General features: G+C 41.8%; 1 protein-coding gene across 1 annotated transcript in view; it reads right to left on the bottom strand.

Moving 5' to 3' along the window:
* si:dkeyp-14d3.1 (transmembrane protein 132C) overlaps positions 1–12,500 on the bottom strand; it is a 163,867-nt gene that overhangs the window by 108,846 nt on the left and 42,521 nt on the right. Inside the window, exon 2 of the mRNA XM_046871716.1 lies at positions 9,986–10,880. Coding sequence (XP_046727672.1) covers positions 9,986–10,880 — 895 coding nt within the window. The remainder of the gene's footprint in view (positions 1–9,985; positions 10,881–12,500) is intronic.

Below are 12,500 nucleotides of genomic sequence, written 5' to 3' on the forward strand. Positions count from 1 at the left end.
ACACACAGAATTTCAAAGAAGCCTGACAGAAGAAGGTGGAGACGAGCAGAGGGGATTTTCTCCTGCAGGATCTCGGAACCTTCACGCCACCTGGAAAACCTCCTCCTGATCAGATTTGTAGCGGCTCGTGTTGTAATTTAACGCAGCTCGCTTTTACGTGCGTGGGAATCGCGAGCTCTGAGACGGAGTCATGTGACAGGAAGTTGTGGGGTCCGTTTTCATTGATCTCAACCAACAAATCTTTAAACTTCATCATTACAGACTGAATGTTACTTCCTGTTTCCAGTAAACGAGTAGTGTTTTCTCTCTCTCTCTCTCTCTCTCTCTCTCTCTCTCTCTCTCTCTCTCTCTCTTCATCTTCATATGCCGTGTCCTGAGGATGATAGTAGTCTCCGATTTCCGAGTCTGCGGCTCCTCGATTTCATTTACATCCAAACCAGCTTAATACGCCGCTGTCCTGAATCACCAATGACTCGTAAAGCCTCCTAATTACGGCGCCACCATGACTGCTGGAAACAAATTATGTTAATCAGAACAGATTCGTTTTTATTTCCACACACGTTATTTCTTCTACTCCTTCACTAGTCAGAAGACCGGAGGGGTGGGATTTTATTTTATTTTATTTTATTTTATTTTATTTTATTTTATTTTATTAAAATTAAATTATGTTACATTAAATTAAACTAAATTAAATTAAATTTCATTTCATTTAAATATAATAAATTCAAATAAATACAATTAAATTATCACATTTTATAATGTATTTATTTATTTATTTAAAAAAAAAAAACCTGATTAAAGTAATATATAAATGAAAACACAGCTGTATGTTTAAATCTGATTAAGATCTTCACTATTTGGCTGATTTGCAGGATTCAGCAGACTCTCTTCATCTAAATGAGTATTTAAGTGTTCTGGCTCTTTGCTCAAAAACTCAGAAGCAGCAGCTTGGCATTGCTGAGATTTAAACTTCTGACCTTTCGATCAGAATGGAATGGATTTTTCCTTCCCATAAACCTGTTTTCTGTGCACAAAGCCGGGACACCTGACACCTTCTCCAGCCATATGTGGTTCTTCAGCACAAATATGAATGCCGTAGAATGAAATTTTTCCTTCTCTAGAACCAGGAGACGCAAATCTGTTGTAGCATGATAAAGCCCTAGTGCCCAAAGACAGCTCCATGAAGATCTGCTTTCCATGGTGTTGGAAGATTGGAAGGTTCTCCTGCTATAGAGCTCCAACCCGATTAAACATCTTTATGTGAACTCCGACTGCACCCCAGGCTTCATCACCGCACCTACATGACATGTCACAGTACCTGACTTTACTAACACCCTTGTGGTTGAATAAGCAAAATCTCCACAAAATCTAGTGGAACATCTTCTCAGCAGAAGAGAGTTTTTTTTATTAAAGACTAAATATGGAATGGGATGTTCAAAAAGCACAAATCTTATGGGCCGAAAAAGTTTGTCCACAGAGTAAAGTCAAAGCTGTAAAATAAACCCAGGAAAACATTTACAGTATTAAACATTAAACTTGGGGAAAGTTTCTTGTATTCAGGGTCGAGTTCTGCACCGGTTTAAAGTCAGAAGATCTCCTGCGTGTACTCCAAGCCTGTCGGTTTTATAGGTCTTAAAATGTGATAGTGTAGAGAAATAACTAATCTCAAAACGTTTTTGATCCCACCTCACGCAGCACCTCTGGAGCACAGAAGGTTAAGGGCCTTGCTTAAGGGCCCACGAGGGGCAACACAACCTTCTGATCATCAACCCTGAGCCTTAACCACTCCCATTTACTTTTATGGAGTGTAAGAAGATACGTCTCATGTTATGGCGTTAATGTATCGTCTCATAACTCGGATATTTTATTTGATCCACCAAACTGTCAGACCCTGAAGTCAGCGAGAACGAGAGGATTGGAGTTTGGGATTTAATGAGTCAGAACATTTACACAGGGAGCGTCGTCTTGAGCGAAAGTTGTAAAAAAAAAGGGCTGATACGCCAAATATATTAAAGCATCTTAGGAACTTCTGTGTCGTCCCCTGCGGCACACACACCCACACACACACACCCACACACACACACACACACTCACACTTACACACACACAGAGACAGACACAGACAAAGGATATTACACACTCAGAGCAGGGGGTATGAAGCTTTCAGCTATCGATCTCCACCCAAATGCTTATTGCGAAGTGCAGCGCTGTTACGCCGTTACGCCGTGCCCCTGGAGAACGTAATGGCTATTAGAGAGATTAGAGATGGAGAAAAGGTGAAGCATAAAAACATAAAAGCGAAATGACTCCCGTTTACTTGATAGAAAAAGATTACACACACAAACACACACACACAAACACACACACACACACACACACACACACACACACACACACACACACAGGAGTCGATGCACTGCCGATCGCTGTAGCCTATAACTATACACCTATTAAACCTGTTATGGAGGAGAGAAAGAAAGAGAGAGAGAGAGAGAGAGAGAGAGAGAGAGAGAGAGAGAGAGAGAGAAAGAGCCGGGACTGAGATTTTCTCCGCAACTTTTTCCTGCAGGTTTATTGACTTTAGTGACTATAATAAAGGGAAGAAAAGCTCGGGGAGAAAAAAGAAACACAGCACCAAGAAAATAATCTGCTGATGGAAAAAGTGATGGAAAACGAGCGAAATTGCAAAAATCTGAGCTTTAGGGGTGGAGCTATTTGTTGCCATGACAACAACTCAATACGTTAACAAGGAAGCAGGTTGGCAAGAACGTGCTTCTTATTGCAATGTTAAAGGAGATGTTTCAGGAGAAGAAAGTATCAAGCCAGGAGCTGGAGTTCCTCTCAATTTGCACAGTATGTAAATAAATATTTTGGAATATCCTCCTAAGACCTGAGCTTTGGTTCGGCTTGCATTTTAGATTTCTTCCAGTTATTTGGGGTTAGGAAGAACCAATAATTATAATAACTATATATTTTCTTTGAACATGAAGCTCTTCTTGGAAAAAAATGATGTCACTTATGTGGACACTCGGTCTGTATCTACAGAAAACAATAAAGACACCATTGTGCACAATGTCCACGTATGTGGACACCCAGGTCGTAGGAGGATATTTTAAAGTCAAATGCTACACTATATCGACAAAAGTATTGGGACACCTGACCTTTCCTGCTATAGGTGGTTCTTCTCCAAACGGTTACCACAAAGCTGGAGGCACTCAATTTTTTCTTTGACAGCAGTATAATACAATTTTGCATTTACTTGAACTTGGAAACCCAAAACCTGTTCCAGCATGAGAAACTCCTGTGCACAAACTGAGCTGCATGAAGATCTGCTTTACATGGTTTGGAGAGGAAGATCTCCTGCTATAGAGGAGGACACCTGTGGAATAAATATGAACGCTGACTGCACCCCAGTTCTCCATACCTTCTCACCTTTATCAGAACCTGACTAATTAAGATGCTCATTATTTAACAAATTACCAAACAATAAAAACAGAGAAATTGATATAACTGTAATGTGTAAAGTTGACAGAATGTATCTGTGTGTGGCAGCGAGCGCGTGGACGAGCTGCGTGAGAATGTACATATTTTTTTACTAATTTTGTATCGATATTATCAATTTTAAAAAATCGCAGGTCAAACGATCGTAATTTGGGGACCACCTGTATACTAAAGAGATGTGTGGATTTATAGAAGAGACAACTGAGAATGTAGACAAGAAATGTGTGGAATTATAGAATTAAGATCAGCCGAATTAAAGAATTTAAACAAAATTGAATTATAGAATTATAGAGTTATAGAAATTTAATTATAGAATTGAGATTGGCTGGATTATAGAATTAAAATGTGCAGGATAATAGAATTGAGATGGGTACGGTTATAGTAAACAGATGGGTGGGACTATTGAGAAGAGATGAAAGAAAGGGGTGGGATTATAGGGAAAAAAGATAATATGGGGGTGGAGTCATGAAAGGAGCCACATCTGTCAGGACATGAAATGTTTGGATAAAGGTGATGAGATGAACAGTGACAATTCCCTTTTAAAAGCGCAGGTTGAAGAAACCAACGCATCACAAACAAACAAACGAGCAAATAAATAAATGCCCCCCACCCCCGCAGCAGAACAGACCCTCCTGGTTCTCCGTTTATGTCTCCGTGTTCTCGAAAAAGATCTCTGTGCAGCGCTGTAGGAAACGTCGGGAAGCTGCGTTCCCGTTGTTGTTATTTTATTTGGGCGACTGTGTGAAACTCCTACATGTAATGAGGATGTGATTTGAACTCTGTGAGCTGTTTGTTAAAAGGTCTCCGGTTCCCAGAAGAGCCGCAGCCTCGGTGATGACCCTGTGTGGGTGAAAAGAGGGCCAACACTCTGCTGTTTTAAACACCCTGTCAAAATTCAGGTCATGAACATTTATAATGTTTGGAAACCACCGTGCAAAACATGACTTTGTGTGTGTGTGTGTGTGTGTGTGTGTGTGTGTGTGTGTGTGTCTGGGTGTGTAGATAAGCAGCTCAGAAGGCTGCTGGTAAGCTCACGGGAGCTGGAGTGTTTACTCGGGGCATTGGGTGATTGCTGTTTTTGAAGTTTGCCACAGGATGTGTTAAATGCGCTCGACTCAAACCGCCGGCCTGAAACACATTTCCACACTACGCCTTGGCAGAATTAGGAGCAGAAGGTTGGAAGAGGCTGGAGTAGACAGGAGGAGACTGGAGGAGGCTGATTGAAGGTGTAGGAGACTGGAGAAGGCTATTGGAGAATAGAGAAGACTAAAAGAGACTGCTGAAGATAGGAGGAGGCTGGTGTAAACTGGATTAGGCTGATGGAGATATGAGAAGTCTGGTGGAGACTAGAAAAGACTAAAGGAGACTGGATGAAGCTTTTGGAGACTAGGGTATGCTATTGTAGGCTGGTAAAGACTAGAGGAAGCTATGACAGAATTAGTAGCAGGAGGCTGGAAAAGACTGGAGGAGGTTGAAGGAGACTGGAAGAGGCTAGTGGAGTCTGTAGGAGGCTTATAGATCAGGGCAGATGCTGGTAAAGACAGAAGGAAACAAAAGGACAGTTGAGGAGCCTGGTGGAAGCTGAAAGAGGCTCATGGAAGCTGAAGGAGACTGGAGGAGGCTGGTGAAAGCTGGATGAGGTCGGTGGAGATATGAGAAGGCTGGTGGAGAATGGTGTAGACTGGAGAAGGCTGGTAGAGAATGGTGTAGACTGGAGAAGGCTGGTAGAGAATGGTGTAGACTGGCAGAGACTAGAGGCAGCTGAGATCAGACAAATTTTTAAGAATTTAAAAAAATTTTTGATTAATTTAATGTATTTGATTTATCTTCATATGCAATCTTCTAAGAGTAAAATATTTCGCTGAGGTCCATCAGAGTTTGAAGGAGCAATATGCTTTTTATGAAAATAAACCCATGTACACAGTGTATCGGATGTTGATGTTGCAGGATCAGACCTCAGTCTCGGACATGTTTTCTGTTCTCTGAGCGCTGTGTAATAACGTGCGCTTGATCGACCGGAATTCCGAGCGAAATGCCGTGATTCACACGTCCTGTCAGAAACGGATGACTGTGTCCTCGGAGTGAAGCGTTCAATAGATCTGATTCGCTCGTTACATATTGCTGCATTGCGCACGGTACGCAAGTCCGAGTTCCACGACGCGGCTACGCTCAGATCCAATCCGCTCAGATGTTCACGTGTACAGCGACACGAAACGGAATAACAACAAGCGTGTCTCCAGAGATTTCCTTTTCAAAGGCTTTATTTTAGAAAGTGCATGTGCGGGTGCTTGTGTGTGTGTGTGTGTGTGTGTGTGTGTGTGTGTGTGTGTGTGTGTGTGTGATGTTCAGGCGATAATTATGTTGTACATGAAAAGATCTGAATCATTACACTGCTGACCATGAGGGCTTTGCAGATCATACGCCCACACACACTCTAACACACTCTAACACACACACACTCTGAAACACACACACCTGGCAGAGCTTCTTAAAAAAACAACAGGCCGAGGACTATCTTCATCTCTCAGCTGTGAGGCTGGCAATATCATAAGGAGGATTTGGATGGCAGTCAAAACTCACACACATTGAAACACACTCTGAAATACACACACACACACACACACACACACACACACACACACACACACACAGATAAAGAGATATGTCATTAAAATAATTGCTTTGATTTGGGTCAGGAAATTATTTCCAGACGATCTGATTAACCTAAATAAAGACGAATCCTGAGGCGTTCCTGCGTCTCATCACCTTTCTGTTTAAAAATAATAATACAATAAAGAATCGCAAGCGATTTTCACGCTAAAAGTGGGTTAAAGAGAAAACATCTTCACTCAGAGACGCATATTAGCATTCGAGTAACTCTATCATTTTGCTTCTTACAGTCTTTAGTAAATCATTTACAAAGAAAACGTGAGAAAAATGTAAGCGTGAGCTCGGTGGAGCTGCGTGTTCATCACACTCCTGAGGACCAAGCGCTTGTAACCCGTCGAGCTCCGAAGCGACTTTGTGGTTTTAATGATCACGAAGGGTTCAAATCCTTGAATCTGATTGGTCCTTCAGAAACGTAAAATAAATGTAGTATACGCACAAAACCACACGCCGGACTGACATATATAGAAAATCACACACTTCATAGTTTAAGGCATTGGACTTTGGATCAGAAGGTAGTGAGTTTAAATACCAGCCACACCAAGCTGCCACTCTGGGGCCCCTGAGCAAGGCCCCTAACCCCATAGCTCCTCAGTTGTATAAATAAGATAAATATTAATCACTAATGTAAATGTAAATGTCATCGTATACCAATCCCAGATTTCTTCCCCTGATTATTTTCGAATATAACAAGTGACCAGTCGTGTTTTAATCCTTATTGAATTACAATAATCGATCAAATATCGATCTACACTTAGCCAGCAGCTACTGCACCATCTACGGTAATAAAATAGTAATAAATTTAAAGTGCTGATGTGCAAAACAACAGAAGAGATGTTCTCTTTTCTATTTGAAAGTAATAAGAGGTTAATATGATCCACATCACCAGCTTTAGGATCCATGCAGTTGGATGATTTGTGCTTTTTTGAACATCACATCCACATTCTTATAATAAGCTCCTCTCTTCTGAGATGTTCCACAAAACTTTGTGGAGATGTGGGGAAATTCACAGTAGTGTTAGTAAAGTCAGGTACTGATATAGGTGAGAAGGTGAGGAGGTTCCTGGGGTGCAGTCAGAGTTTCCATTCATTCATGTTCAATAGGATTGGAGCTCTACAGCAGGAGATCTTCCACTCCAACCCCATGTAAAGCAGATCTTCATGGAGGTGTTCTGGGTTTGTGCACAGGGGCATTGTCATGTTGGAACAGGTTTTGGTCTCTTAGTTCAAGTAAAGGAAAAATGTCGTGCTCCAGCATTCAAAGACAAGTGTGTGTCTCCATATTTGTGGTTGTAGCAGAACCACAGACTGTATGGGTGTAAAAGATGGGTGTCCTAATACTTTTGATCTAATAACTTGTTACTGGATAAGCTGCATTATTTCACAATATGTATTAAAACAATGTAGCTAAGTGAGTAGCATCACTGAGTCTACTCCAGAACATATCTGATATCGTATATAAACCTTCTTTCTGAGTTCTGATCTTCTGTATCCTTTCATTCACGCTAGCTACTACTGGCTACTAGCTGACTATCCTCTTTTCCTTCATAGGAGTTGACAAATCGGCTTGACCTCTCGTCCGGACGTCGTCTCTGATGGTTTCTAAATGTTCTCGCTCGCTGTGATTGCTACACCGCTCGTTATGCTAATGGACTCGCGTTCTAATTGATGACATCCTCATTTGCATTGTGTGTTAATTACCCGAGTCACTTAGCCGCATCTGCAAACTCTAATTAAGGACCGGCTGGATGTTTTTTCCCCTCAGGATGAAGATGAAGAAGTGAGGTTTCCAGGCTATGCCGAGGAAACGAATAAAACGGTAATAAAGCGGCCAAACGGTAACGAGAATGACCGCTGAGTGAAGCAGAGCAGGAGAGGGGGGAAAAACCCTGAACAATAATTTAAACAGATGTGGAGTTTCTCAGTGATGTATGGGGAAAAAATCCCAGAGTGAAGAACCAAGCACAAGTTTTATGCAAACACTTTTCAAACCATGGCGCGAAAAAATGTAAGGATTCGTTAAAGAAAACAAGTTGACTGTCTAAAATGTCTTGTAGAGGTCAGAGGTCTTCAGAAGAAACATCAATGCTCATATTCACCAAAAAGATCAATGTTTAGCTCAATGAACTGAGCCCAGCTGAGTCTGACTTCCGAGTGAAACTGATACTCATAGTTCGTTTGCTGTTGCACAACCCTAATTAAAAAAAAAATTGGGACACTGTAAAACCTACATAAAACGAGAATGCAATAATTTTTACCGGATATTTTACTCACAGTAGAACAAAGAAAGCATATAAAATAAGTACCATTTTCAGAGAAAAATAAGGTCATTTTTAAATTGATGGCTGCAACACGTCTCAAAAAACGTTAGGGCAGAGGCAACAAAAGGTTGGAAAAGTAAGTGCTAATAAAAAGGAAGAGCTGGAAGAACATTTCGCAACTAATGAGGTTAATTGGCAGCAGGTCAGTACAATGACTGGGTATAAAAATAATACCTTAGAGAGTTAGAGAACTACGGACTAAAGAGGAGAGGGACCTCGTGTTATCAGCTGGGGTGCATTGAGCAGCTTGCACATGTGGAAAGGTTTCATTAATGCTTAAAGATATATCTAGGTTTTAGAGCAGCAAATGATCCCAACCAGACGATCACTTCTTCAAGAAAAACTTTAAAATTCTATCTGGAGAATGTTAAACCGTATACTTCATCTATGACAACAGCATGACTTTGTAGTAGAAGATTCTGGCTGCTGAATTGACCAGGCGCATCATGAAATGAAAAATACGACAAAGAACACCCAGGACTGTTGAGCAGTTTGAATCCTATATCAGGCAAAAAATAGGCCAATATTCCTCTCCCAAAACTCCAGAAACTGTTTTTCTCAGTTCCCAGAAGTTTACAGACTGTTGGTAAAACAAGAGGTGATGCTACACAGTGGTAAACATTGGCTTGTCCCAACTTATTTTGGAATTAGGGTTTTACAACAACAAGCGAACTATGAGTATCAGTTTCACTTGGAATTCAGACTCAATATATATAGAAATATGAATATTTACGAGATTTGCAAATAATTGCAGTCTGTTTTTATGTGCATTTTGCACAATGTCTAAACAAACCAAAAAGTAAAGAATTATTGCCAATGGGTTGTGTGGAGCCCAAAAGACCCCTATAAAACCCTTTTAATTGTTCGAATGGTTATGAAATGTCACGCAAGCTAAACACTCATGGCACTTCTGCAGCTCTACAGCTCTGTCCCTCGGCTCAGTTGAGCAGCTCAGGAAGCAACATCCATATTAATCCAGATAGATCTGAAAAACTGAGTTTTTCATTTAAATGTCGACACTGAAATGTCTGAAACACTCACATCGCTGCACTACACATGCGCAAAACGTGCGTTGTTTGCATCAGCCACTTATTTGCTTCGCCACCTTTGATAAAAGTAAATCTGAAAGCGATACAATGCTTTTAAACTGGACATCAGGCACAACAAGTGCAGCACAACATCATCCACCATTTTGTTTTTGGTTTAAAAGGTCACATGACTGCCTCACGTCATTGCAAACCCATCACTGATCTTTGAATATCTCTGTTTTCTCAGTACACATTTCATAGTTTACTGGATTATTGTGGATGTACCCTCAGATCCAGCAAACAACACAGCAACATAAAAACCCACACAGTGTGTTTGTTTCATTTCCTGATGTGAGTTTGATCGGGTCCCGCATTTGGTTTTGGCGAGAAGGGGAACTAAACCGTGTACTTCATACTGGCTCATGTTATTCCTATCAACTCTGAGCTGTGAGATTCCCATCAGTCTTACCTCAGAGTGAATATTTCCACAGGTGAGTATGGAGAAGCTGCGACGTAAGCTGATACGCTTTCCCTCGGCCGGACTGGCGCTGACGGCACGAGCACTGCAAAATTCCCGTCCACTCTCTGTTCGGATAATTCCGGAACAGTGGAAGTCCTAAACAATCTTACTATTCCGATCCTCTTCATCGGAGTGGACGTGGTAGATCTGAACGAGTCTTCCTGGCTTGCAGGTTGGCCAGGATTCCTGAACCCTGTGTCTTTTCCGAGGCACTGGCCGTTTTGTGCTGAGCGTAGAGAGTAATAAAGTGCCACTGGGTTTCCCTCAGGAGGATCCGGGATTTTTTGTCGGCCAGGAATAACGGTGGGTGGGGCGAACCACGACGTGGGAGGCTCCAGCTCGGCGACGCAGACTCCCTGCTCCCCCTGCAGACGGCAGTTCCCGCGTACCTCCTGCGTTTCGTGGAACGCGAACATGCGTACACAGGGCAGTTTGTCCACCACACTGTAGTCGTCCCAGTCCCTTCCCGAGATGTAGAATAGCACCTGGATTCTGGGCTTGTCCATGTGGATCTTCTCTTTTAGGACGAAAGTCTGGACCTTCCAGTTGAAGGTAAAAAGACTTGGGGAAGAGATGAAAGTACCTGGAGGCTGGAGGAGCTCTGGAGGAACCGGCTGCTCGACAAAGAGCGTGCCATAGCTGGCCCTCACAGTCGGAGATTTCCTGGCCTGGTGGATGAAGAAGGGTTCGGTCCTTGAGAGGAAGCTTGAGTTACGCATGAAGTCCTGCGTGGCCTCCTTCAGCAGGAACGACGACTCGGAGTTGAGGAGCTGGTAGTTGACAGGCAGGTAGGTGGGCGAGGAGGAGTAACGAGGGAGCGTCTCTGGGATTCGGCTCTCTGTAACTGACACAGAACAGAGACGTGAAGGTCAGAGGTCATGTAGTATTATGTAGAAACCTAAAGCAACAATGGATAATGGTTACCATGATAACATCGGTTACCATGACAATGATGTTTCATATAATGGGAAATAGCAACTCAATGGTTAAAATGTTGGACTTCTGATCAGAAGATATTGAGTTCAAATCCCACCACCACAAAGCTGCCACTGCTGGGCTCTTGATCAAGGCCCTTAACGTGGGCAGTTTCAGTTTCTGTTCAGTTGTATGAATGAGATAATTGTCACTCTGAATAAGTATCTTTTTGTGGTCACAATACGGCTGACTACAATCACATCAAATGTGTACCATGATATACCTCTTCTGTCAGTCATATCTCCTTGGTTGATTGTAGGACTCTAGTATGATCTCGGTATTGACTTGGACTCGACTCCAATGTATGAGCTTTATACAAAAAGTCTAGACGACGGCTCGTTCCCTGCCGCATTGCACGAACAAACTACGAGCTTGTCCTCAATAATGATTGGCCGGTTTCTAACTTGGCCCCATCACCTTTAAGACTCAATTCTCACTACTCCTGGTCTTGGATTTGATAATTGAGGTCTGGAATGGAGTCTGACTAAAATAAATACAATTTGAAACATTTAAAGCAATATTTAGAGACCTGGAAGAAACAATCTCATTGAGAAAATGAAGATTTTACCACAATACACATTTTTAAAACCACTTTATAGTGCATTAATACGTCTTACGCTTTGACACCTCGTTATACTTCATCTTTAGGAGTGGGATTGTAATGTTTTTTCAGAATATTATTTCCACCCATTAAACTCATTAAACCCATTTAAACGTGAACACAGCAGAAGCAGGAGCCAGACAACGCTGATGAAATGAGTATTTTGGAAATATTTGGTTGATGCATCTGATGATCTGTGATGAAGTAAATCCAGCAGATGCTTAGGAGGCAGGGATGCGACTCAGGGGAAAAAACATGGATTTGATTTTCAAAAAATGTTTGAATTTCTTTGTTTTTTTACTGCCAATTAGAAACAAAAAAGAAAAAGTGACTGACTGTAACAATACCATATTACTGAACCTAGAACCTGCTTCTTTTTTACATTTAGTCCCCATTTGCTCTTATAATAAGCTTAACTCTTATGGGAAGATGTTTCACTAGATTTTGTGGAGATTTTGTGGAGATTTGTGGAGATTTATTCATCCACAAGTGTGTTAGTAAAGTCAGATAATGGTGTTGGTGAGAAGGTTAGGAGGTCTGGAGTGAAATCAGCGTTTACATTCATTCACGTTTAATACGGTTGAGGTTGAATTTCTAGAGCAGGAGATCTTCCACTCCAACCCATGTAAAGCAGATCTTCATGGAGATCTTCTATCTTTGTGCACAGGCTGATTGTTATGCTGGACCAGGTTTGGGTCTCCTAGTTAATGTAAAGGGAAAATTTCATGCTCCTGCACCAAGTGGCCTCCAATACTATTGTGTGCCTCAAAGTTTGCTGTAACGGTTCGGCGGAGGACCACATGAGGATTGAAAAGTCAGGTGTCCCGATACTTTTTATTGGAGGGGGGGGGATTAGCATTAGCGCTTTAGCTCCGATGCCTGCGGTTG

Source organism: Silurus meridionalis, chromosome 17 (genome assembly GCF_014805685.1).
Source record: "Silurus meridionalis isolate SWU-2019-XX chromosome 17, ASM1480568v1, whole genome shotgun sequence".
Taxonomy (NCBI): Eukaryota; Metazoa; Chordata; class Actinopteri; order Siluriformes; family Siluridae; genus Silurus; species Silurus meridionalis.